Source organism: Seriola aureovittata, chromosome 3 (assembly GCF_021018895.1).
Source record: "Seriola aureovittata isolate HTS-2021-v1 ecotype China chromosome 3, ASM2101889v1, whole genome shotgun sequence".
Taxonomy (NCBI): domain Eukaryota; kingdom Metazoa; phylum Chordata; class Actinopteri; order Carangiformes; family Carangidae; genus Seriola; species Seriola aureovittata.
Genome location: NC_079366.1, coordinates 6,173,009 through 6,198,807, shown reverse-complemented (window position 1 = coordinate 6,198,807; position 25,799 = coordinate 6,173,009). Strand labels below are relative to the sequence as shown.

The 25,799-nt window shown below is 41.3% G+C and overlaps 1 protein-coding gene across 3 annotated transcripts; it reads right to left on the bottom strand.

Annotated features, from left to right (window-relative positions):
- Positions 1-286: 286 nt before the first annotated feature.
- Positions 287-25,522, bottom strand: LOC130166392 (protein Dok-7-like). Of its 3 annotated transcripts, none has more exons than XM_056371964.1 (13): positions 25,387-25,522; positions 25,224-25,269; positions 24,298-24,386; positions 23,503-23,653; positions 20,352-20,552; positions 12,590-12,709; positions 9,948-10,058; positions 8,440-9,323; positions 4,145-4,216; positions 3,823-3,871; positions 3,059-3,211; positions 2,663-2,887; positions 287-1,671 (listed from the first exon to the last, which is right to left on the bottom strand). In XM_056371964.1, the coding sequence occupies exons 1-13, from the start codon at positions 25,438-25,440 to the stop codon at positions 1,535-1,537; spliced, it is 2,292 nt and encodes a 763-aa protein (XP_056227939.1). In that variant the 5' UTR covers positions 25,441-25,522; the 3' UTR covers positions 287-1,534. The 3 variants fall into 3 exon arrangements, with proteins under 3 accessions (XP_056227939.1, XP_056227942.1, XP_056227940.1); XM_056371967.1 differs by having other exon boundaries at positions 2,690-2,887; XM_056371965.1 differs by having other exon boundaries at positions 9,948-10,055.
- Between the last annotated feature and the right edge of the window lie 277 nt (positions 25,523-25,799).

Here is a 25,799-nt window from a genome sequence, read left to right as displayed (position 1 = left end):
TAACCAGATGATGTAGCTCAGCTGCTGAGCGATGATGGTGGAGGTCCTGGAGAGCAGCCAACCAGCTGCACACGTACTTCATCTTGTCAGAGTATTGGCACATCGGTGGCCAGACAATTCCCTCTGTCGTTAGCTGTGCAAACAATAAATGCTACGTCACATAGGCTGTTACTACTGTAGAGACTCAAACCTTGATCTGCTGAAGTGTTGTAATCTTACCGCTTTCGTTTGATCAATATAAAATAAAGAACACTACAGATTTAGGTAAGAAGCACTGAAACCTGAAAATGTTACGGCAATCTTTAATATTCAGTAATATACAAGTGCCAACAACATACAAACAGTAATATTTTAAAAATATAGTTCCATATAATTTATATTGTCTTGGCATAAATAAAAGCAGTGACTATTTACACATCTTGTAGACAAAAGCAGTTCCTGTGGCGACATCAACACGCTGTTCTTGGTAAAAATTTCTTATGTGTCATTCTCGCATTGTTTCTTAATCCTCATCTCCTCCTCAGACACCGTTGGGGAACCTCCACCATAAAAACAGATTACCGTCAAATAGTGGACGATTTGTCCTCATGATATCAAGAGGGAGGTGAGAAATTGGAACACACTGCGCTTTTCCATTCATCAATTCTTGCCCTCTCACAGACCAGAAGCAGAGACATTGATTGCTGTGATGAATAATGTTACCTGCTGTCTGATTACTCAGTCATGTCCTGCTCAGGCCACATGGGCCTGGATTAATGTAATTTTCACCCGAGATATATATCTCTAAGCTGCTTATTTCAGTCGAATGCTTTTAAGATCTTATGTGGAATGATTGCCAAGCAAGCTGGGACTCTTAGCAGTTGATTGTAAGGTGACAGTGCGATGAGAAGGGCTTTATCTCATTATGTGATCATACTATACACCAAACCTGTGATAAATAATATGAATTTAAGTTGGAAACTCTTAGAAAGAGAGGTAACAACAAATACAGCCACACCCAAACAGTCTGAAGAAGGTAAATCTAGAGCGACAACTGCTGTTTAACTGTCTCCCATCTGTAATATCAGTGGTAAACATTAGTTCTGGTGTCATTCCCTCATAATTAAGCCATTTTATACCAATGTTCAACAGTCATCCAGCCAGAATCTTAAAAGAGGCACATACAGAAAAGTTCCTCCGTCCCCAGTTGCCTCAGCGTACTTAAGTGCCATGCAGCTAACAAAAAGAAATATGTCTAGTGTAAAAGGCCAACACTAATTAAAATCTAACTATATGAGAAATTACAACATATAAACAAAACACATCCATGATGGCAGCTGCATAAGAGCCTTCCCAGACATTTCCTATTTTCTTCTTTTCAGTGGAATGGATTGTTTGCGGGAATTTCTGCACACTGGCACAACTATATGTGTTGTGTGTGTGTGTGTGTTTGTGTGTGTGTTTAAGTATGATGATCAACTGCATTTTAGCTTATTCAGAGAGATGGAGAGAATGAAAACTATTCTAAAGTGTTATCAAGTTGAGCGTTGCAGAGTCAGTGTGGTGGCCCTCGCCGCCTGTTCTCCAGCTGAGTCAGTCTGTCCTCCCTGCCCTGAACATGCTCCGCCCCCACTCTGTGAGCCGTTTCCATGGCAGTGATGTCGAGGTGGGCGTACCTGATGGAGCCCTCTTCTGGGTCGGCAAATCAGCGGTGAAGGGGGAGATGAGACAGAACATTAACATTTCTACAGTTTGACACAGGTTCTTTAACATTGTCACATACAGGAAAACCATGCTATGTAATGTAATGTTCAGTTTCTTTGACCCTTTAGTAACTCAACCTTACACCATTTTCTGAAGACAACATTTTCCTAACTGATGGTGCTGTTGATATATCTGTCAAGCATTTTCCAGTGATTTAAAAATCCATCAAATTACTTTTAAATTAGGATGATACCTTTTAATTTGCCAGTTCACACCTTAGAATTTGAATACATTTAAACCGTTTGTTAATTCTTTGTGTCACTGTATAATTCTTCATTTTTATAATGCTTCATTTTCACCATCCAATGTGTGATTATGCTCCATAAATTAGGCTCTTAAGCAGCAATAAAAATTAAATTAAGGTCTGTTTGTCATGAATAAATTGTCTGTCTGTACTTAGTGATAGTGGTACTTAGTTGCTGCAATAAAAACACATTTTCATTTCCTTATGCTTTTTTTTTTTTTTTTTTAAAGCTGATAGAGAGACAGATGCAAGCGGGAAAATAAGCAGCAGTTGCATGATACCCTCAACCAAAACACATGTAAATTTACATATGTTTTAGTAAGAATCAGTTCACAGACTGCTTGAATAGTTAAAAAATTTACCACCCTGCCAGTGACCAGCAACTGCATGAGACAGACATTGTTGGCAAAGCATCAGAAAACTTTTTTTTCTATATTTCAGTAATATTTTCCTCAGCCATCGCTGTGGTTTATACCCCTCCATAAATGTGCACAGTGTGTCACATACATACACATAATGCTGTACATGCTAATAATGCATTAAGCCTACGGGTGGCAGAAACGTTGGATGCAAAAGCTGACATAAAGGCAATATCACAGAGGACATAGAGAAGGAAGAAGCACCAGGAAAAGACAAACAGATCCAAAATGGCCGTTTAAGGCTCGGTGTTCTTACTGGGTCTGCAGAGTTGCAAAGTGTTACCTCTGACAGCACTATGCAGACTGGAGACTGGGGCTGAGCCGGCCTCATGCAGGTCCAGCTCTGTGTACAGGAGCTCTCTGTTAGTTTTAGCCGGCAGGGGGCTAATTGGGATGTTGACATAATTAATAGTGCTGTCACTGTGGAGCCCAGCGTCCAGGAACACAGAGGCAGGAGCTTCATGGGGAGACTGGAACAAACCTGAAGGAAAAATCCAAAAGAGGAGCTGTTAAAGTGGCTGCACAGATGACCCAGGGCCAGAACGATGAAGTGTCGATTTGTCATCAGAAAGCTAACCTTGATTAAGAAGAAACTACCTGAAAAACATTAGTCATTACAATGGATTAATCAGAAATGAAGTAATTCTCTCACCACTGGCTGATGTTGGCCTATACATGCTCAGTGTGGTAGGCAGAGGTGGAGGGGCAGAGGGAGGCCGAGAGGGCAACGACTTCCTCAGACCTGCCAACTTATTACCAACATCCACGCTGTCGTCGTGTTCCTCTCGGACACAGAGAGGAGGATCTGAGGAGCACAGGAGGTTTTGACACTGATTCACTTTAATTCACAGTCACACAGTAAAGGCCGCTGATGGAATCACTTTAGTGATACAACAATGCCTAAATACTGCATTATAAGAAAGTTCTTCATTAAAAATCTTGCTTAAGTTATATAAATCAGCAAATAAGAGTAAGGTTATTCCAAAAAATGACAAAGGCTTTCTTCCAGTCTCAAGCTTTCCACTTTACTTAAAACACATCATCAGGAAACCACAGCTACAGTTACAGTGTATTATATCAATTGGGCTGATGCTTCCATGTCCAAACCTTAACAGACTGTAAGTCACTACACAACCTGACTTGACATTTCGTAAATGTTAAATCTTCAAAACAAAGTGGTCATCATGCAGCAGAATGGTGCCTGTCAGTGTCCGTTATTTGATTATCACTCACACATAAACATGTTAACGGCACAGGTCATTTTAACCGTCTGTAGTGTAATTAAGTGTTGAAATAACTACAGCTGTCAAATCAATGCAGTGGAGTAGAAGTATAAAGTGAAATAAAAATGGAAATATGCATGTACCTCAGAATTTTATTAAAGACACATGCACAACGTTGCATTCACAAACACACCTCGTGTATCTGCAGAAGGTGAGAGGCCCGATGCCGGTGAGTTGGGAACCTACAAAATAAATCACAACATCATTTCAAAGATTTTATCTTGAAGCACTCTGATTCAAGTTTCTACAATTTATTCCTTTCTTCTATATCACTTTGAAATAAATAAGCTTGTTTATTAACTGATCTATTTCTTATGAATTCAGCGTTTCATGTGTATGAGGAAGAGTGTGATATTTCTTTCTTCAAGTGTCACCCTGTCTTGCTTTAGACATACAACAGCTCTCTTCTATGGCTCCTGAGTGACACGAGCTAAAACAGGCAGATAAAATCTCACCTGAGTCAAGCATCTGTTCCTCGCTGACCGCCACTGCTCCGGTGTAATGTAGTTGTCCAAACCATCATTGCACTAGGCGGGGAGACAAGAGAGGTTATCATCGAGGCAGGGTTAATTGTTTCTCACTGCAGCATTCAATATTGTTACCGGCTAAAAAGGAAAACAGCAACTTTTCAGACCCATGAAGAAGAAATTTTTGAGCAGGTGTGCGCAGAGAGGCGGCTTAGAGAGGGGCTGATAAGAAGAAAGAAGGAAAGGGTGGTGGGCGAGGGTAGAGAAAAGAGGGTGGTATAGAGCCGAGAGGACAAGCTGACATCTCTAGAGGTGGCAGACAGGAGACAAAGGGATAGCTGGCTCAGACATGAGAAATCTCTGACAGCGTGTCCCAATTTAACATTTTCTCCTGCCCACAGCAGCTATTAACACAGCAGGCTGGAGCTTCAGGAATATTATCTGTCACACGGTTTGTTTCAACGGACATAATACAACTTGTGGAATCAGGCATCGTCTCATTACCCGACATGAAAGGTATGTCGCTTTTGCCACATTGAACTGCTGACACTTCAGAGCTGAGGAATGATGAATAAAGAAATCTCATTTGTGTTTCATAGCACAAGATTCTCCTCTCTGAGGGTTTCTGTTGGTTTCATCACTACTCGTTAACTTTCTCTGTCCCCTTTTGCTCTCCCTCTTGCCAGCACACAAACATGCAGTATAATGAACACGCACGTGCACACACACACACACACACACACACACACACACACACACACTCCTACTCAAGCTGTCAGAAATCACAAGACATGCTGCTCCCTCTCCTGATCGGATGATACTCTCCTCGCTACAACGGGGAAGCACTTTTCACAACCCATCAGAAAATTAATTAGACACAATGTGGAGAAGTCTCCTCTGAGAGCTTTTGAGGTTGCAGACTAAAGTATCAAAGGGAAAACAACAGCGGCTCTAGACAGGTTTTTGATGGAAACCCACACCTGCTTTTTTACAATTGTTGTTTTCCTATATTTGTGGTTCTGGGGCTCAGCGGGTGGCTCTGTCGCCTCGCAGTGAGGAGGCCCTGGCTTTGATTCGCCGTCACTTCTGCCTGGTGTTTGAATCTTATCTCACCACATCTCCACGCCCCGTGGGTTTCAAACCAAAGACGTCCAAAGTCACTTGGACCGGGGACTAAACTGGCCATATGGCAGAGACTGAGGAGGCATGCTGTGACTGCAGGAGGACAGTCATACCGCACATGCTCAGTTAATTTCATAACCTGTATTTTTTTGTCATACTGTCCTGACATTTTGTATGAATTCATCAAAAGCACAGGATGTTCTGTCATGGCTGATAGGGTGGGGACGGTTGCAACAAGTTGTTGTAACTGTCCCCAAGCTAAGCAGCCATGACCACACAGCCATATGTTTCAACATTTGTGATTCAGAATAGTTAAAATATGCAGCTAATATTGTCCCGCAGCACAACAGATGCAGCAATTATTGCTCATTTCAATGCATAAGAGAATAGAAACAAGTTATTTTGGGAATTATTTTGTAGCCTCAAGGTTGACCTATGTTCTATACAAAAACACTAAACTCAATAACTGTTCTTTGATAAATATTGCTAAATAAATAACAATATTATGATAGTATAAATAAATAATACCATAATATTATTGCAACACAATGGAGATTTTCAGAATATTATGTTGCAACCATCCCTGATTTGTGTTGCAACCGTCCGGGGGGGCTGGAGCCTATCCCAGCATCTTCTCGGGCGAGAGGCGGGGTACACCCTGGACAGGTCGCCAGTCCATCGCAGGGCAACCAGGGGCAACCATTCACACTCACAGCCACACCTATGGTCAATTTAGATTATCCAATTAGCCTAGTCCCCATTTTGCATGTCTTTGGACTGTGGGAGGAAGCCGGAGTACCCGGAGAGAACCCACACTGGCACGGGGAGAACATGCAAACTCCACACAGAAAGATCCCGCGTCCGAGCCGGGACTCGAACCCGGCACCTTCTTGCTGTGAGGCGACAGCGCTAACCACTGCACCACCATGCAGCCACATCAGAATTTTTCCGTTCAAATAAACTTTGTGAATGATATGTCACATGTAATCATCTTTACATGGTATGGGCAATTAGCAGACAGATGCCAGTTTAATATATAAAGGTTTGGCTGCTCTAGTCCAAATACTGTAGTCTCTCCCTAACCATGGTACAGTGTAATGATTTATGATGCTGGTGATCCTCCGGTTGAATCACAGTATGTTTTATAGATAAATTATTATATTGCTGTTTTTCTGCTCCTGTGCTGAGGTCTGCTCAGCATTTTGCAGTGTTATCAACCGCTACATGAGCCTTTAAGGCATTGACTAGTGTAAATCACAATTACAAAGCCAGCCACCCAAGTGACTCATTAGGCTGAATAGCAAGTAGCAGTGTGTAAGTGAATAGGGCAGATAATTGCTGCTTGAACTGCTGGTGCATCAGTAGCAAACACTGCAGAATTATACGACGAGGGCAAAAGTTAAAATGACTGCAAAGGCCAAACAGAAAAAAACTGCATTAGAGAAGTAAAGCCTCACCGAGACTGCCTTAAAGACATTTACTGTGCAAATGCTGTACAATCTACAGTCCAACCTACGGCCTGAGAAATTACCACAGAGATAAATCCACATCTCTGACATCATCAACAAAAACCAAACATTACTAGCTTCAACTGCTTTTGTTATAGATTTCTTTTACACATTCTTTCTGTGGAGTTTCTTTTATATGTGGACTTTGTGACCACTGTGAAGTGCATTTCCCACGTGTTGCATGAGAGAGTGCTCTATTTGATGTAATTATAAACTTTCCCTGATGAAGGTCAAGTGGTGAGAGTGAGAGCTTCAGATAGTACTTCAGGGAAGAATATGTAGTACATTTATCTTTCAGCCACAGCTACTAGTTACTTTGGTCGATCAAGATTTTACATAAAAACATCTGATAATCTTATAATGCACTTTAATTGATAATGATCAAACCAGTGGATTCTAACCTTTTTTTGGTTTGTGACACAGCAGTGTGTAGTTGAGGCCTGTTGTCATCATGAGATGTCTCTGAGCAGTTCCACCTGAGAGTGACTTCAGATGGTTTAATTCGAATAACTGACACCCAAAGAGGTCAAATTGCTTCATATTTCACAAGAAAGCGAAGATAAGAGAAAAGTTTGAAAAAAAAAAAAAAGATTTTTTCCTTCCTCTCTTTCACACATCACCAGATTTATTTATAATATCAGTCACAGGGACTGTTTTTCTGCTGATTGACTACTTCTACTTTTGATACTTTGAGTACATTTAGCTGTAAACAATTCTCTATGCAACTAGGATTTTAAATGCAGGACTTGTACATGTATTGAAGTTTATTATTACTGCATGTCCACCGGAATAACTCCCAAATCCATTACTGCAAAAACATATGAGCTACCTCTTCATTTTCGTTGCTGAGTGACAGCAAAGATGGAAACAGAGGTCTTGCTCCAGGATCATCTACAGCAGTGTCTCACTGAGGCTGCTCCACTCTAATACAGCAAAATGTCTGTGACAGCAGGAGCCAACTCAGTAACTTCAGCAATATCACTCGTACCCGCCCCGGCTCTTTTCTCTTCCCTCAAGATCCGAATCACAATTCTACCAAGGAGCTCACCCTCGCTTATCAGCACAAGATATAGATACATAAAATCCCCTTTTTATTAGAACAAGAATGAAAAAATATCACTGTGGGCTCAATAAATGCGAGCAGGCACATTAAAGAGAGATTTGCATCTGTGGGAGCAAACCCAAGAACTGGAGTAAGTGATTAGCATAATGATTTGCAAACATTTTGTTTCATTTCATTACTTAATGCAAACGTTAGCATGGAAACAAAAGTCCTAAAGAGAACTTGAAGGATTTCTCTATGATGCTGCCATTCAATGACAGAATCTTATTTATTAATCATTGTTTACATTTTCTTGGATTATACTGTATTATAATATATATATAATTATATTGATGTAATGAAACAAATCGCCTCAGGGTGATTAGACTCTAGAATTATAATTAAGAGAAGCTTAGTTTCTCTGCTCCTTTTGATAGAGGCTGAGTGAAATGTCTGTGACTGATGTGATCCAATTTCTGAACCGGGGTTTTGGGTTCAAAGAGGACTCAAGACATGATGCTCCCTCTGATGTGCTGCATCCTGCCATTCTGTTGGTTGACTGGTTGATTGATTTATTGATGTAACCTATATGGTGTGAGACTGCCAAGTACCTGCGTTTCTTCACAAACCAGGCCTCCGGGTACCATCGGGGGTCTGGCTGTGGACCTCCCCTCGCTGTCCACAGAGGGCGCTCTCTCACTGCCCCAGCAATGCGCAAGCTGCATCATGTCCTGACGCTGAGCCCTCGGTCCTGTGGGGCTGCTGCACAACCCCTGACTACCCTCTCCATCCCCACTGTTCCTGCTGACTCTGCCCAGCTCAGGTAGTGCTCCCTGGGCTGAGGTTTCCCTCAGGGACAGGGTCTGGAGGAGACTCCTGGGGGTATCATAGCGTAGTCTGAGCAGGCTGGGGATCTGGTACTCCTCACTGTGCCGACCAGATGCACATGAGCTGGATTTGGAGGCAGCAGAACTGTGCTCTGGGGTGAGTGTGGACTGAGAAGGAGAAGGAGGAGGAGGAGGAGGAGAAGAGGGGGGAAGAATAGAGAGAGGTGAAGAAGGAGGAGGAGGAACAGGTAGGCTAGCCACAGAGCCAAACTCCTCCCCTCCTCCCTGGCTGGCCGTGTCCAGACTTCCTGTACACGAGGAGCAGCTCCCTGAGTAAGACGACTGGCTGCCTGTCGCTATCCCAATCCCACTGTCTAAGGAGCTCTGCCGTCCGCTGTCATGGAGACCACGAGGATGGGATTGGGCAGAGGATGGGCGAATCCCAGCACCTCCCATCACAGCAGCGTAAAGCCGATCATCTGAACTGGCCAAGGCCTTCACCGTGGAGGAACTTGAAGCTGTCTCGTTGGAGAGGTGTGGTCTAGCTAACGGCTCCACCCTAAACGGAAGTCTGCTTCCATAGCTCGTGTCTGATTGGCTGGAGGATGAGCTGGAGATGCTGCTGCGGTCGTCCCCGGCAACAGATGTGCTGCAGCTGTAAGTGGAGGCTGAGGAGGCAAGAATTTATATTATATTATGTTATTTCTTTATGAGACGCAAATGCAAACAATTAAATGCATCTTTATACACCAACCAGAAAGTTAAACCGCTGTTTACAGAACATTTAACTCGTTATATATAAATCATGTTTTTAATTTGGCTCTAGGTGCAAAATTTTAGGAACCTGCAGAATCAGTTTTCAGTCAACTGTCCTCATTTGAGGTCGTCTACAGGTGTTTCTATGCAGCGAGGACAGAAATGATTAAGTTTTATTTTCCCTCAAACTCTCTCAGAGCTTTAGAGTTAATCAGCAAAAATTAATCATGGGACCTCTGACAACACTGAGCCTCACACCTCTGAATAATATACCCATATTATTGAAAATAAATGACAAAAACTTGCCCAGAATGTCTTCATAAATACAGACCAGTGATTAAGCCTTTGTGTGGACACAATGCCAGCAAGGCCGAGCATACAGATGAGCGCAATGATGAGTCAGAAATTCATGATTTAAAGTTCTGAGGGCCTTGAGATAAGGCATACTGTCACTCGGATGCATTACAGAGTGCTCATGTGTAGACGCTCATACATACTCATGTATACCCTGAGGTGAAGTTTAGAGAATAACGTACCTGTGCTGCTCGCGAGGCTGCAGTGAGACAACATGCTGAGTCTCTTCTCCAGCTCTGACGCCTCCTGGCTGATTCGCTCCTCTGCTGAAGCTGGGTCAGCATTGGGATCTGCTATATACACATATGACGCACAGCACATAAGAGACATACACGAACACACAAAGAGCATAAACTATCACGCAACATAACAACACGATCTACCTTTGTTACATTTTAGATAAAGTTTAATACTGAAGCTCTCCACCTTAACATGCTGTGACAGTTTCATATCACCATTTCACACCATAATTTCCCCCAGACATGGGTTTAATACATGTTTATTTTATATCTATGCTGAACATGAACACAGTGGCTGGTGTTTTCCTATTGAACACAATACAATAACTTTTACCATTACAGTAGCAAATACTGAAATCCCTATTAGAGATTATACACTGTTTATCCTAGAGGCTGTGTCATGAAGCTGTTGAACCGTGTGGAAGTTGTTTATGAAAAATTTAAATCTGTAAAATGGGGGAAAATAATCAAATGAATTCCCTTAACCAAACATATACACTAGCATACAAACTAAACTATTAACTAAATATCCATGATAAAACATGTAGCATAATATCATATAGCACATATAGATCCTGACTGTAGCTGAAATGGTCTTTGAAACATGAATTAATCCCCTGCAGTTATAGTGACTTCTTTTTTAATAAAGGCACAATGAGGAAAACATATTTCAGTGTACTACAATGTCACTTAGAAATATGCATCTAATATACCTATATATATATCATAAATATATATGTATAAGTCTTGTATGTGTTGCTGTCACCATTAGTATAGCAAAGCCCTATAGGGGCAGCATACAGGTTAAAAAGAATTTAAACTGCAGCTTCCCTCACACATTCCCTCACATACTGTGAGCCAACCTGTGTCAGTCTGCCCGGGGGGCCCACTGTAACCCCGCGACATTCAGTGCTGTGAAGCAGCTATAATTAGTGCAGACTAGCAACGTTAGCAAATGTTACCTGACACCGCACATAGTGTAGTGAAGAAACTTGGCATCTGCACGTTAGCATTAGCTGCTGCAATCCAGGGGCAGCGATCCAAGGGTTAGGTTGTTGACACCTATACACACAAACACCCTGACCCACTGCAATGCGTGCACACTGGCAAATGCAAACCTTCAAAGCCATGTCTCCCCCCTTTACACTCACCCGCCTCTAAAGCATGTATATATAGCAGGCATTAAGTGTGTAATTGGCAGGATTTTACAGTAAATTGATGTTCCAACAGATAGTCGAGGCGCCTATAACCTCCTTTGGGAGATGTTGCATTTACAAGCTGGTGGAACAGTTGGAAACACACTCACACACACGACAGACATCAGAGGCTGATGCATATAGTAGCACTCCTATAAGTTCTGCTTTGTGAAATATGTTTTTATCATTTTGCCTTTATTAAAAAAGAAGTCACTATAACTGCAGGGGATTCATTCATGTTTAAAAAAGACAGTCAGGATCTATATGTGCTACATGATATTATGCTACGTGTGTGTGTGTGTGTGTGTGTGTGTGTGTGTGTGTGTATACAGTGTGAAATTTTGTTGAATGTGAGTTCAGAAAAGGAAAAGGAAACTTTTTTTTTACTAGAAAACTCCACATGTCGCCTTTAAGTTCAGGACTTGAGTAAATATAGTTACTGTTCCAAAACTGCACACTAAGTGTTTAGAGATACAGAGCAAGCCATCAGTGTGTTGAATAAAACAAGCGCTTGAGATGATTTTCTGGAGTCCTTCTGCAGTTGAGAACTCGCTGACAAGCAATAAATAAATAATGCTACATAGACTTGACTTGACAGGAACGTCAAAATATAATGGATGGGAAAACTAGATACAGGTCAAAAATAATGAGATACTATTATATCTTTAAAAAATAACTGACTGTTAAAAGCGTGTGTGATTCAACAGTGGCAGTAGCTGAAGGCTGAAATGTCTCTTCTTCTCATAGTCTGCTGTTATAGTATTAAAAATTTAAAAGCTGGAGGAAGTTGTAGATTTTTCTCCATGTTGGCATCCATCTTTATCTTTTGCAATTCCATTTAAGTGCATATGTCAAAAAACAGACCCTGAGGCATACTGTATGCATGTGAGTGGATACAGTATGAAAACATTCCCACAGTGGAGTGTGCTTATCTCCACTTCTCCTCAAAGGTCTCATAGAGTTGTCAGATCCTCGGTATGTGTCCTGTACAACTTTTCTCTTTCTGACTGTCACTAAACCATCTGTCTCCATATCTGTAGTCTCAGAAATGCCTGTGAAATTAGCAGTGCGTTAGAATAGCACACAGGTCACACACAAAGGCATGACCCTTTAAACCACACACTGACCCCTGGGGCTTTAAGCATGTGCTGTTTCCGTTAGCATGACGCCAGGCACAAATGCTAAACATGCACACTAAACAGGCAGTAAACCTTTCTAATGGAAGTCACAGAGTCACATACCAACACGATTGATCATTTTGGTTCAGTTGGATGTCTTTTGCAAATATGGTAGTTGCACATTCATTCTTGAATCTGCAATTATTTTGCAATTTTAACCAATTCTGTTTGCAATTTGTGTGTGTGTTTATGCAAGTATGTGTGTGTTCACCTGGCAGGGAAGGTCGCAGGCCATGCGGGGCCCTGCTGGGGGTGATGCCCCTGACCATGCAGTCAAACAGGAAACTGATCTGCTCTCCTTCTGAACAGGACAAGAAGAAAACACCAGCCCCTGGAAGAAAGATGGGAAAGAAACAAAGAAAGCAGCATAGATCAGATATAATTAGCAGTAAAATTAAGTAAACAGTATGTCAGATGGCAGAGGTAAAAGCTGTAGTAAATGCATAATATAATGTAAAAGCACATTTTTGAGTAAGGCCAAACAATATTCCGAGAGGTTCAGAAAGCTGCTGCAAAGGCAAGGCTGTTCTTTGAGCCAGCAGCAACCTTTATTCTAAAGGTTACATAAAACGTCTATCAATTCATCCCCCTCTCGCCTATCAAGCCCACACAGAGGTAGGAGTCTGTGAAAACATGAGACAAGCAAAAAAAAAAAAAAAAAAGAAATCATGAAATATCAAAAGCTCACATAGTGCATAATGGAGATATTGAAACGACAACCCTTACTCAGGAGTTCAGACCAAAAAAAAAATCTTTGTTCTCATGGAACTGAGTTTGCTGCTAATAAAAGAGAAAAAACAGCTGAGGAGGGAGAAGATTGTTGAAATATTTCTTTGGAAAAATAACATCTGAGTCAGTTTTTTTGTTTGTTTAAATGGAACATTTAAGCAACATTTTACTATTAAACTTTACTTACTCTACTTTCTTTGATTAAGTGTGTCATCCAGTGCTTTTAGAATAGAGGATTATTTAGCCCTTCAAGATGAATAATTGTACTGTTTCTGGCCTGAATCATCAGTTAGCAATAAATCTAATGAAAGCCTATCAGCTTCATTAGCCCCTATGTATTTAATAGTATTTTCTTCAGTCAGTGGAAAAGCTTGAACTGCTTATTGACTCATCGACCGAGTCCCGGTTTCACAATGAACGGAGATGAAGTATGAAAATAACAGATAATATTGGTGCAAAGCCATTAGCTGGAATGATACTTGTACAAAATCTAGCATTTTAAACAGTGAACATTTTTGACAGTAACTGTATAAAACTTTTTTTTTTTTTTTAAGTAAAGATGTTCTGCTTCTTAATCCAGACAACTGATCTGAACTGATCGAGGGACTTTTGAGAAGTTGAATGAACAGAATCTAATTGGGTCCATTCTCCAAGCTCAGGCATGATTTTGTGCAGTGACAGCTTCGGAGACTGGCCAAAATAATAGAGACCCTTTACAATCTAGTGGTATCTTTGACAGTTGTACTTTTATGTAGCCACATTCTGTAGACAGAGGTGCTTACCCAACTGTGGCCTGATTAAGGTCCTTATTTCCCACTTTCTTCCATGCTTAGTGCATTTTTATGGATTTCACACCATTGTGAGATAGTTTAGCAGGGTGAGAGGTGTTTTGTAATATTTGTCCACACCATTTACATCGAGGGTTAGCTGAATATCAGGAGGACTTCAATCGACACCTCTACCTCTCTCAGTTTCAACAAAAACTGGACATTATAACCTTCATGAAGGGATGATTTGTTGCATGACTGCTGTATTAGACAGCATTAGTTTTAGGTGTACCTTAAAAGGCAACTAAATATATATGGGCTATGTGGGCTATGCCTGTATTGATATCCCTTTTCTTTTGTTGTATGCTTAAGTCAATTACATCACGCCTTCACACCTGCAAATTTTGGCTATACCTGGGGGAAGCACAAACAAGCTGTGAACACAACATATTATCACCTTTTAAGTTGATATGGCGAAGTTCTTAGTGTATAGTAGCCTCTTTACAATTCCATCGCCGACATGGAGCAACGTTGGCAGACATTTGGAGTTGTTATTGTCTCCACCTGATAATTGTAAGTCCGATATTTCCCTTTCTTTTAGCTCTATTTTTGGTCTTCACCAACTTCTGAGGGAAATATCTGCTTCAGTAGCGGAAAAGACGTGATAGAGACAAGAGTTAACATTGGTGTTGCTCTTGGCACGTGAAGGAATGAAGTTTGATGCTGAACTTGCAACGTTTCTTCTAGACTGGTAACTAAACAGCTGTTAATGCTAACACTGGCTATGTTGCAAAAGCAAAACTTACAAATAGCTCCTTTAAGGTCTACAGGACAAGTTTAAGTATCACTTTGTGCTTGATTGGTCAAAAGTTGTTACATGCATTGTATAACTCCTTAATAAATCCTACATTTTGCTCAGAGATTTTCAATTTGCCAATATTTCTATTTGTACATAGTGGAGTGAAATCAGGACTGCAGCTCTTTCTGCCCTTTCCTTTTTATCTGGTGTGGACAGACATTATCAGAGGCCTTGAGAAGCTTTTTCCCTTCAATTTTGGAACATTTTTTAGCCTTTATGGGGCAATGTCATCATTCTAGCATCATAACAAATAAGGATGTGTTGGGATGAAATAAGCTGCATTTCTCCATTTACTGTCATTTTCTCAGAAGGCAATTTTTTGGCAGTCGTACCTGCATTTTTTCATTTGTTAGGAACACCAAAGGGCCTTGTTGGACCAGGACCTCATTTATTTCTCATGAATATGTTGGGTTCAGCCGCATGAGAGAAAGATCTTATTTTCTTATCTATCTGTGTATTTATATTTGTGATCTGTATTGAATATAGAAGCAGCTTTTCTGTCAGATTACATCATGCAAACCAACTATCTGACCGCTGGGGACTGCTGTTCATCTTATTTGTTCACACAGGCAGCTTGCAATGAATCAAAGGCAGGTGGATATGGTCTTAAAGATGTTTCACCCCTTATTCAAAGGAATTCAACACTTCAAACAACAGGTGGAGAGTCAGAGACATTTTAACCTCTGTGTGTTATTCACACCTTAATGTCAGATGAAGAAAGTTGCTGAGTTTGCCTTTTACTTTGTACTTGTAGAGGCCTTCTGATCTGGATGACTGAGAATCTGGATGAATAAATGGCTGCACAACATACCATGTAGTAGCGTAATACAAAGCACACTAGAACAACAGCCCCACACGTGCATCGGCATATTATTACACTGCGATATGAGACGTGTGATTGTGTGTGTCTTTATGTCCACTGTGGGATGTGGAAAGATTGCTGACGTAGCATGTCAGCTTAAAATTGTTTTATCTAGATCACAAGCCTTGACAGCCATCCAAACTCCGCAGAGGATCATCTATTACCGTGTCTGCATGTGCGCTCTGAAGCCCACTGTGTGTGTGTGTGTGTGTGTGTGTGTGTGTTTCTGTGTATAACAGGGTCAACAGGAACACGTGTGGACCTCATAAGGAAGAAAATATCCATCCAGCTAAGACACAGGCTCTTCTCCAAACATCAACCATTACAGAACACAGTGGCGTCATTATCACATCGCATGGAAGCTGGAGCACTGATATCACTTTACATTGATGCACACTGCTGTACAGTGTGTGACGCTGCAACCAAAGGCTCCCAGTGCAGCACACATCCATGGAGGCTCCAGCTCAACTGATTACTGCCTGGTAAAAGGCTTTGCACAGCAGGGCGGCCCACTGGCCCACAGGAGCAGTTGGTTGTCTGTCAGGGAGTGTCTGTGTCTGTGTGTGTGTGTGTGTGTGTGTGTGTGTGTGTGTGTGTGTGTGTGTGTGGTGTGTGTGTGTGTGTGTGTGTGTGTGTGTGTGTGTGCGTGCGTGCATGCTTGGCAGTAAAAAGGCTTGCCGTGTCACTGTGGTGTACATCTTCAACTCTGCAGCCAGAAACTGTATCGTCTGAGGCGCAGCTGACTTTCAAAGTGCAGCTGCAGCAGAGAGCACTGCGGCAGTCAAGGGTAAAATATTTTTATACAGCAGCATTAGATGACCAAGAGGTCCACTTACTGATCTGCTTGAGCAAAAAGGCCTCGAGGGAAATTAGGGAGCTGAGAGGGTAAAGAGTTATTTTATAAGACATTGGTTCAAAGTACTACTACTGTAATTATTCTGCACCATGTATTTGCACATCTCAGCTTTAGCAGTGATCATCGCTGTTGTACACAGGCTCGACCACTTTGTTCTTTTCAAGCGTGTTTACACATGAGTGTAATTAAAGAACTCCTTTAATTACTGTCAGACCAACAGACTTTCTTTGCAAGGGTTTGTCATGTATAAGCACATCAGTATGTGGGTTTCTATGTATTCTAATCTTTTGGCATTAATTATCTGACCCTTTTCAGTTTCAAGACACCAACAGCAGCTTCATCAAGACACATATTGTTCATACATGTACATGTTCATATGAAATATAAAAAGAAAAAAAGAAATATATTTGAGCTCAACCAACTTGCGCATTTATCCATAAATCAATACAGAGAAAATTAATCAGTGCTTAATTTTTATAATTGATTAATAATTCACGTTATTTTTCAAACAAAAATGCCAAAGTGTGCTGTTTGACAGTAAACTAAATATCTCTGGGTTTTGGATGTCTGTTTTGTGACATTTTACATTAGCATTTTTTTATCAACTGATAATGAAAATCACTGGTTGCAGGATTTAAAGTATATTATGGCAGAATTAGCATCCAGTTGTGTACTGTTTTGCTGAGCCAAATAAATGTGGTCAATGATCAAATTGTATTGCATTACAAACACAGTGAGGCAGCGAGGCAGTGAGGCCTTTAATCAGCAGCATCTCTTGCCAAAACAGTCCTGTATTCACAATAGTCATGTTGACTGGTCCTATCAGAAAAAATACTGGTGGAAATAATAACATTAAAGGTCCCATATTGTATCGAGTGATATTTCAATGTCTTTTGATTATAAAGCAGGTCTATGTTCTATATTAATACTGTGAAAGTATCAAAGCCTCAGTCCACAGAGAGAAATGCACACAGCCTGTGTTCAGAAACTGAGCCTTAAAACGAGCTGTCAGGACTTCTGTAACTTTGTGATGTCACAACAAAGCAGTCACTGCTCTCAGCCATGTCCCAAGCCCTGCCCTCCTCTGCTAAATTTTAATTTGATCACCCAGAAAACAGTCAGCCAATCAACAAGGGGAGGCTTAGAGCCTCCTCTCTTCTGATTGGCTCAAGCTCCAGAGAGAGGCCTTGGAGAGGAGATGTAAAACTACACTAAGATGGTTATTGGTTCTTAAAACCCCATATCTTCTTATGGATAAACACTTCAAAGGTGTAGTAAGTAAGTAAGTGAGTCAATAAGTCAGTAAGAAAGGACAACAAGCCAGCATGTACAATACAGGAGCCTGGAGATAGCAGTCATTACTGAAATTAATATTGACACCAGTGCTTTTCTTGCTATAGGACGTATGAAAATGTTAGCTGAGAAAAAAGACCCATTATAGAAAGACTGACATGACTAGAAGCAAAAATACTGGAGGAAAAGTCAGCGCTTGAATGAATTTGTTTTTGTTTTTGGCTTCACAGCTCACTTCAAACAGCAGCACAGAGAGCTGGTGATTGAGAAAATAGGGTGCTGTGTCTATGATAAACAGAAAAAAAGAAAATCAGTTGCAAGAGGAAAGAGTCTGTGTGTGATTGGAAGTGTACTGATAAACAGTAGCGTGAAGTGTTTGTAGGGATATTTGGGTAATGACTGAAACAAGTTAGCAGACAGGTTGGTTTGTAAATCTGCGAGTGAAACCAGACAACACTGTCATGTGTCACATGTATTCACCAAATACAAATAAACAAGGAAAAGGTAAACTAACACTCTGCTTTACCTCGCACTCACGCGAGGAATGTCACTTGCCGACTGGATTCTCACATCTCTCTTTCAGTCACTCTCTGTTTCTGCAGCCATGCCAAGAGGGCCTCTCTCTACTGCCCCTGTGGCTGCTGGGTAATATGTAGATGAGGTCAGGGAGAAGTCTGTGATTGGCCATGCAGCCAACATGAATTTTATGATTGGTGTGTGAGCACTTCAGGAGAGACTGGTATTTATAGATATGGCTCATCAGAACACTGAAATCAGAGCCTCTGGACCTCATGGTTATTCCTGTAGGAGCCATGAGTCTGCTTGCACACACACACACACACACACACACACACACACACGCTCAGACAGATGTCCCATAAGTGCGAACAGCACAACACAACCATCTCCTAACACTGGTTCATCTATAAAACTAAATATCTGTGAGGATGCACGATAGTTCTCGCTAATTAGCAGAACTTTCCCATGTTCCATAAAATCATGAAAACAGCAGCTGTTTGCACGTTAGTCATTAAATCCCCCATAATGTACAACAATGTCCCATTAAACAATTCTCTTCTTCCCTGTGTCTGCCACACACACACACACACACACACACGCACACGCACACGCACACACACACACACACACACACACACACACACACACACACACACACACACACACCTCCCCACCCTAAAACATAAACTGCCTCTCATTCCTCACATACATGTCCACATCAGCTGGACATTCAGATGATATCTCAACCCTGGCACTCACAGACACACACACACACACACACACACACACACACACAGCATTATTTGGTGGGCAGGCATACAGAGTGGTGGGTTCATACATAGAAAGTCATTTCTTACAGGGATAGAGTTACTCTATAAACACCTACAATAAATCACAGATTTTCTTATTAATGTGTGAGTGTTAAGTGACAGATCGATTAACCTGTGAGCACTAAAGAGAAATTAAGAATATCTGAGGATGACACACTGAAAAGTGGAATTGAGTCGACTGAGCTGCAGTGATTGTATATGACACGGTCAAAGTTACTTGACCCACATATGCAAGTGACAGGAACTAAATTATTGTTTTTTTTTTTCTCTCCATGGTCAATCAATGTCCCGTCTTCAATGACTTACTGTATGAAAACAACTTCACAAATATACAGTATTTGTGTTTTCTGTGAGAAAAAGAACAAATACCATCAGAAGTTCAACTTGACCAGTAAATCCATTTAGTCGCTCTCTGGAGCTTTTCATCAGATCCCATCTTGAGCCGTGATTCTCGAAGATCATGTGATATGGTCTAAAGTAACAGAACAGCAACTAAACCTACACAGGAGCGAGAACTGCTCAACTGCTGCTTCTACATTGATTTTTAAACCTCGGCCTTGAATCCAACGATGGGGACAAGAGGTCCTTAAAGTAGATCTACAATTTCATGACAAATGGGCAAACGTCATCTACTGATGAACATCAAGTAACATGATCAAAAGTTCTGTACCAGTTACTAGATCAATCTGTTTTCCCATCTTACAGGGATTTTCTCGATACTTGACGGTACCTTTTAAGGTATAACCTTCAAGTTATACAGGAAAAAAGCAACAAAATCTAAACATCTGATTCATTGAGTAAGAAAATATTTTTCACAAACACTGAACCCAGCATGTTTGTATTCCTCTGTCAGGAATCAGTAATCTATGTTTGCAAGATGAGTACAAAAGCCTATGTCTACACATGGAACAACAGTGTTAGCTGAGGAAATCTGAGTAACACTGCGTATTCAAAATGCAACATGTCTTGGTGTCTGCAACGACAGACTTCTTTGATGAGAACATATAAAGAAGCTCTTTTATTCTGAAGGACTGACATCACTGAGGTTCTGGTAGAGGTTTCTCTGATCTTGCATCATGTAGGTTCAGCCAGTAGACCACAAAACAACAACAAGACAGAGTCAGAGTGCAAGCGCTGCACATCGCCCAAAGCCACTCTTCAGCTGGTAATGTTAAATCGTTGCCCTTTATGGCTGCAGGCTGTTTGTGTAACTTCACACAGCAAGAAAAAAAAAAATCCAAGTCCATCAGTTACTTACAGTATCCACAGCGAGTCCCCCCCTCGAACACGAACCCATTCGTCACAGCACCATATCGACGCAACGCCGACAACTTCCAGTGGCCAATGACCACAGGAGGGAGACCTCTGGTGAGGACCAACAGGTTGTTGCACAGGTGGAGGGAGGCGGGGCCGCTCTCCAGCTTGGTGCCCGGTTCGACATTGACACTGAACCTGTGGACTGAAGCAGAGAAAGAGAGAGAGAGAGATAGAGAGAGAGATGGGGGAATGAAAAGGTTGTAAAGAAAGACAATCGAAGTATCATTGATCATAAAGCACATCCATCACACAACAGATGAGGTGCAACATGAAAATAAACCATCTGTGCATCACACACACACACACACACACACACACACACACACACACACACACACACACACTCATACACACACACTCATACACACGTAGGTACACACACACAATCACAAACACGTACGTACACGTACACACACACACACACACACGACTATGCACAGTGTAAGTGATGGCTGTGATAGTGATGATTAAGCAGTTCTTTAAGCTCTGTTGGCTGCAATTTGTCATCGCTCAGTTTGTGCAGATGGCTATTACTCAGCGCCAGCGTCTGCCTCGCTCCCTCACAGTCATCAGTACAGTGTCATGTACAGTGTATGTCAATGTATACACAGTATGTACTCATACAACAAGATAAGTGGAGCCAGGTTAACAATAATCATCATCGTCCTTGTTATTTTTTAATGAGAAATGAGTGACATTATAGTCACAAGATAAACACGAATGAGTGATAAGGAACTTCAGAGAAAGAATATGAGAATTTATATCGTAAGTGGTTCAATTCAGTTCATAGCATAATGAAAAAGCAAAGCCTTGAAGGTAGGAAATCAGTGTGCTTTGAAAAATGTTTCCATCAATGTACAGTATATGCAATCTGCAACTGACTTGAAACAAAGAGGCCTGACAGAAGCACTGCAGACAAACTACAGGCATGAAACAGACTTGTTTGCTAAAGAGAGCGGCAGTGATCGACAAGAGGAAACAAATGCATGAATGACTTTTTTCTCAGTCAGCTAATGGTATTAGGGGAAACATTTAAGACTATTCTCAACCGCAGAAAACTTAACTACAAAACGTGTGGTTCAGTACCTCAAGTGGAAATTGGATCCTTAACAGTGGGTGGGTTTTTACATCTGATTATAAAATATCCAGTGAGCTGTGGCTTGGACCAAAAAGAACAATGAGTTATTTTTATTAAATGTTAATATCCAGCAAATTGCAGCTTGTTAGCTCTGGGTGGAGATAACATTGTGTGAGATTCACGTAGTGACAAAGGAAAAAGAATATTAGTGGATATCTGTGTGATTAAGGGATGGAGCTGTGAAAATATCCTGCAGGTGAAAACTTGGGAAGAATAGGAAGAATGACCTGTGTGGAAATATAAGTACCGAGAGTGCTGAAGCTGTCCACAGCAACTCACAGCCTGGCTGTGAAGTGCAGTTACAAATCAGACTGAAGTTATTATATATATTATATATATATGTTATTAAAATTCAAGACGGTTGGGAGATATTTCTCAATAAGACTAGTAAAAATGTTGGGGCAGGTTAAGGAGGGCTTCAAGTCTGAACTTTGAAGTCAACCACTGAAAACTTATAATTAAAAGTCCGAGTTTTTAACAATGGATAAAATGCTTGTGTTTAATATGTAAGAGAGTATGGAGGAAATGGAGAAATAGTAATAAATAACTAATTGCACAATGAAAATATGTATTAATAAAATTGTTTACAAATTGATAAATTAGGCTACAAGTAAAAAGGCTAAATTACAATTATAATATAAGGAGGATTTTTAAAAAAATGTACTAATGAAATATTAACCTCAATAAATAGTTCAAATAAAAAAGGGGTTTAAAAAGCAACATAAAACAATAAGTATATCATTTAAAGATACATTAATACATTCATAAATAAATATTAATATATAACCTATTTGAAAATGCTGTTTAAAAAGAGAAATAAATAACTGGATTCACAAATTGAGAATACAGATTTCAGTCGGGATATTTAAAAGGACAATTTCATTTCACATATGCATTTACTTTTCCTATTAGCTATTCAATTAGTTTAGTCATTTAGCTTCTCTATGAAACTGGGATCTTGTGCTGGTAAAACAAGGTAAACAATGTAAACTCAGCACGGGATGTAAGTGAACCTCATAACTCCATCCAGCACAGTTCAACCGTATAAAATGTGATTCACTTTCTGTTGGCTCATGTGGGCCTTATTATTCCCGTCTCCTTTTTCCATCAGCGAACCACTTTCCACTGAAAAGAAGTCTGTGAAGTCGAGACAGCAGATTTTGCAGATAGAGACGGAACGGACAGATGAAAGACAGATTGAATCTGTGTGTGTAATTCCACCTGTCATTTCTTTGATCCCCGCTGGTGAGTGACCTGCACTGACTTCTCCTCAGCCTTTACAAGTCATAGTGGCCTGAGCAGCTTCACATTCTCACCTAACATGAGCCAGTCAAATGACACTGTATTTCAAATATTTTACATATGATCATCTTTCAGACTTTTGAGCAATATCAAGTTGTAAATGCAATTCGTACCAGGTCAAAAAATCATATTTTTACTGCGCTGTAGCAAAAACAATACTGATCACGGGCGAAGTGGCAATTCACTGATTGATAACACAAAGTCAAATACGTCTGCAGCAGGTACTGAGATTTCTGTCACTTCAGACTCATCCTCTGCTTTCACTTTGTTGTTGTTTTAGAACCAATGAAATGTCTTATACTAAAAGTCCAATCCCAATCTATATCCTATTCATATTTGCAACTGCTCAGTGTTGTAAACAAACTTGATCAGGCCTGTGTGGAAATCAAAAGCTCTAATTACAGGCCTCTAATGAAAGACCACACCGGCTCCCTCTGAGCACTGCTGATCCCCAAAACACACTCCTGCCGACACTGCAAAGACACAGACTAACCTGATTGAATGAAATGAGATTAAAATTTTAATTAAAAAAAAAATCATTTTTCACGAGTGATATCCAACTGCGACTTTAGTGAACCAGCTCTCCCCTTGAGCACATTGCTCCTTTTACAGCTCAACCTCTGCAACATCCACATGAGATCAAACCACTGACCTTCTCCCAGGCTGTAGCGGATGCGGGCATCCCAGGCCAGCAGGGTGTCTCGGCTGTTGAAGCCCAGGACCAGCATGTGCGCGAGGCAGAGGATGGAGAGAGTGTAGGATACGCCGTCATACCCGGGCCCTGGCTCTACACCGCAGATCCCCTGAAGCCGCAGAGAACATTTGATTTTGAGACATCCACCTTATCGGCCTGACTGAAAGGAGTTCCCATCTCTCCTGATTGAGGTCAGGTGGGTTTGACCAAATTAAATTCTGAAGTCAGGTGTGGATACTTTTCCAGACACTGGAAGTGACAAACTGAAACTGAAAGACAATAGCACAATAGTATCTCACATTTCACAGAGAGAGCTCTCTGTCAAATGAAAGTTGAACTCAGTAATGTTTCAGCAGATCCTGTGACTCTTCGCTTCCTTTGGTGTCTTTGATCTGATGCAGTTTATGGAGATTAGATCAGATGATACTTTTTTATCGCTACTGGTTAATTTCAATTAATGACCCCTTTTATTCTTTGTTAGTTTAGGATTCTTGCATTCAGACTGCTCTTAAAGACCTAATTTATACTGTTGCTGGCAAATTTGTTATTCATCCTAATATGACCCATCTTAACTGCGTATCCATATGGCTTTCACATTATCTGGTCTACCCCCCCTGTACACGCGGCAGCAGTCTCATGACACCAGCAGGACGCCTGAGGTGCAGTATGTGATGCAACACCACCACAGAGCTGTAAAAAAAAAAAACCTGCCACCAGTGCAGTTCACCTGCGCTCTGCTGCAGCTGCACGTACCTCCAGCGTAACATTGAGCCTCTCCTTGTGGCCGCTGCCCTTCTCCTTCCCCTTCTTCCTCTCCTTATACACCAGCAGAGACAGACAGTCTGAGACAGACACAGTGACAATGAGCTTTAAAAACTGACAGGCTTAAAAGTCAATATTGAGATTAATAGCAGAATGTAAAACAACAACAGTGTCGATTTTTTTTTTGTAATCCCACTGTGTGTTCATGGCACAGCTGTCATAACAAATCCTAAAACAATGAACTGATCCACTAGCACAGCTGATGATGAAAGTCAAGCCAGGAATACACATGCATATGGACACTCACACACACACACACACACAGAGTGGAGCAGCCTACATTATTCCCACCACTCTTGCCAGTTTCTACAAGGACACAGCAGCAGCTTGCAGTTTGACCCACATGTTTGTATGTGGAGTCTATCCTCAAAGCATCTCACGTGAGACTCTACTCAGATTTTAAGACACTCAGCTTTGTTATTCTGCCAAACTTGCAAACAAGAACCTGTCAGACTGTGGCAATGTCACAGTTTATGTTTTTGGCTGGAAGGCTTTCAAATAATTAACCTCAAATCCAAATGGCTCTAAAAACCCCTTTAAGATTTAATATCCAGGCTCCTAATTTGAAGGATACTGGCAAAACTGGCAAAAGGTGATTTTGGTCGTTTATATGAAATCAATCGATCAGTTCAGCTAATGGATTGCGTAACGTGTTGACGCGGATGCGTTGCGTTACGCGCTCCCGTGTCTCGCAGCCAAAAGTTCAATTGACAAGGTGTGATTAGTTAAACTGCAGAGAGTTAAATAAGGTAAGTGCCCAATGATATTCACATGACTGAAGTGATCTCTGTGAAGATGTGTAAAAACTGACAATAAAAATAAGAGCAGGATATAAAAATAGAAGCCACACAGCCTACCTGCGACCGGAGAGGGCTTCCGAAGCACGACCCACCGAGTCTTCCACTGTGGAGAAGTGAAGCAAAGAAGCAATAAATAAAAAAAGTACATCCCTCTGTTCGGCCTGGGAGTGTGGGCACATGTTTTAAGGCGTAATATAAGAGGGAAATTGATGGAACTGACCTTTTTTCCATCTCTAAACTTGACTTGTCCCTCCGCGACAACTGTATCCGTCATCTTCTGTCATGGTTCCGAGCAGCTGTGTGTGTGTGTGTGTGTGTGTGTGTGTGTGTGTGTGTGTGTGTGTGTGTGTGTGTGTGTGTGTGTGTTGCCGCCTCCCCCAGCCCGCGGCGAGGGATAGAGAGAGGGGTCACTTTTCAAAATAGCCTTTTACAGCGCAGGCCCCGCCGGCTGAGTGCACTCTCTCTCCCCGACAAGCAGACCACCAAGGCGGGTGAGAGATACCACCCCACCCCCCACCCCCTTGCGGGGCCCTGCGGAGTTAGTACAGTTGTCATCCCGCGTCAAGTGCTTATTGTTTACAATGGAGCTAATTCGATTAAAAGCGCATAACACGCGTACCTTTCACTTAACTC

Coding starts and splice junctions, on each gene's coding strand:
- LOC130166392 (XM_056371964.1), bottom strand. CDS start 25,440: ATGACGGATACAGTTGTCGCGGAGGGACAAGTCAAGTTTAGAGATGGA. Junction 3,212..3,822: donor ACCTTCTGCAGATACACGAG/GTGTGTTTGTGA, acceptor TGTGCTCCTCAG/ATCCTCCTCTCTGTGTCCGA. Junction 2,888..3,058: donor TAGGCCAACATCAGCCAGTG/GTGAGAGAATTA, acceptor TTTTTCCTTCAG/GTTTGTTCCAGTCTCCCCAT.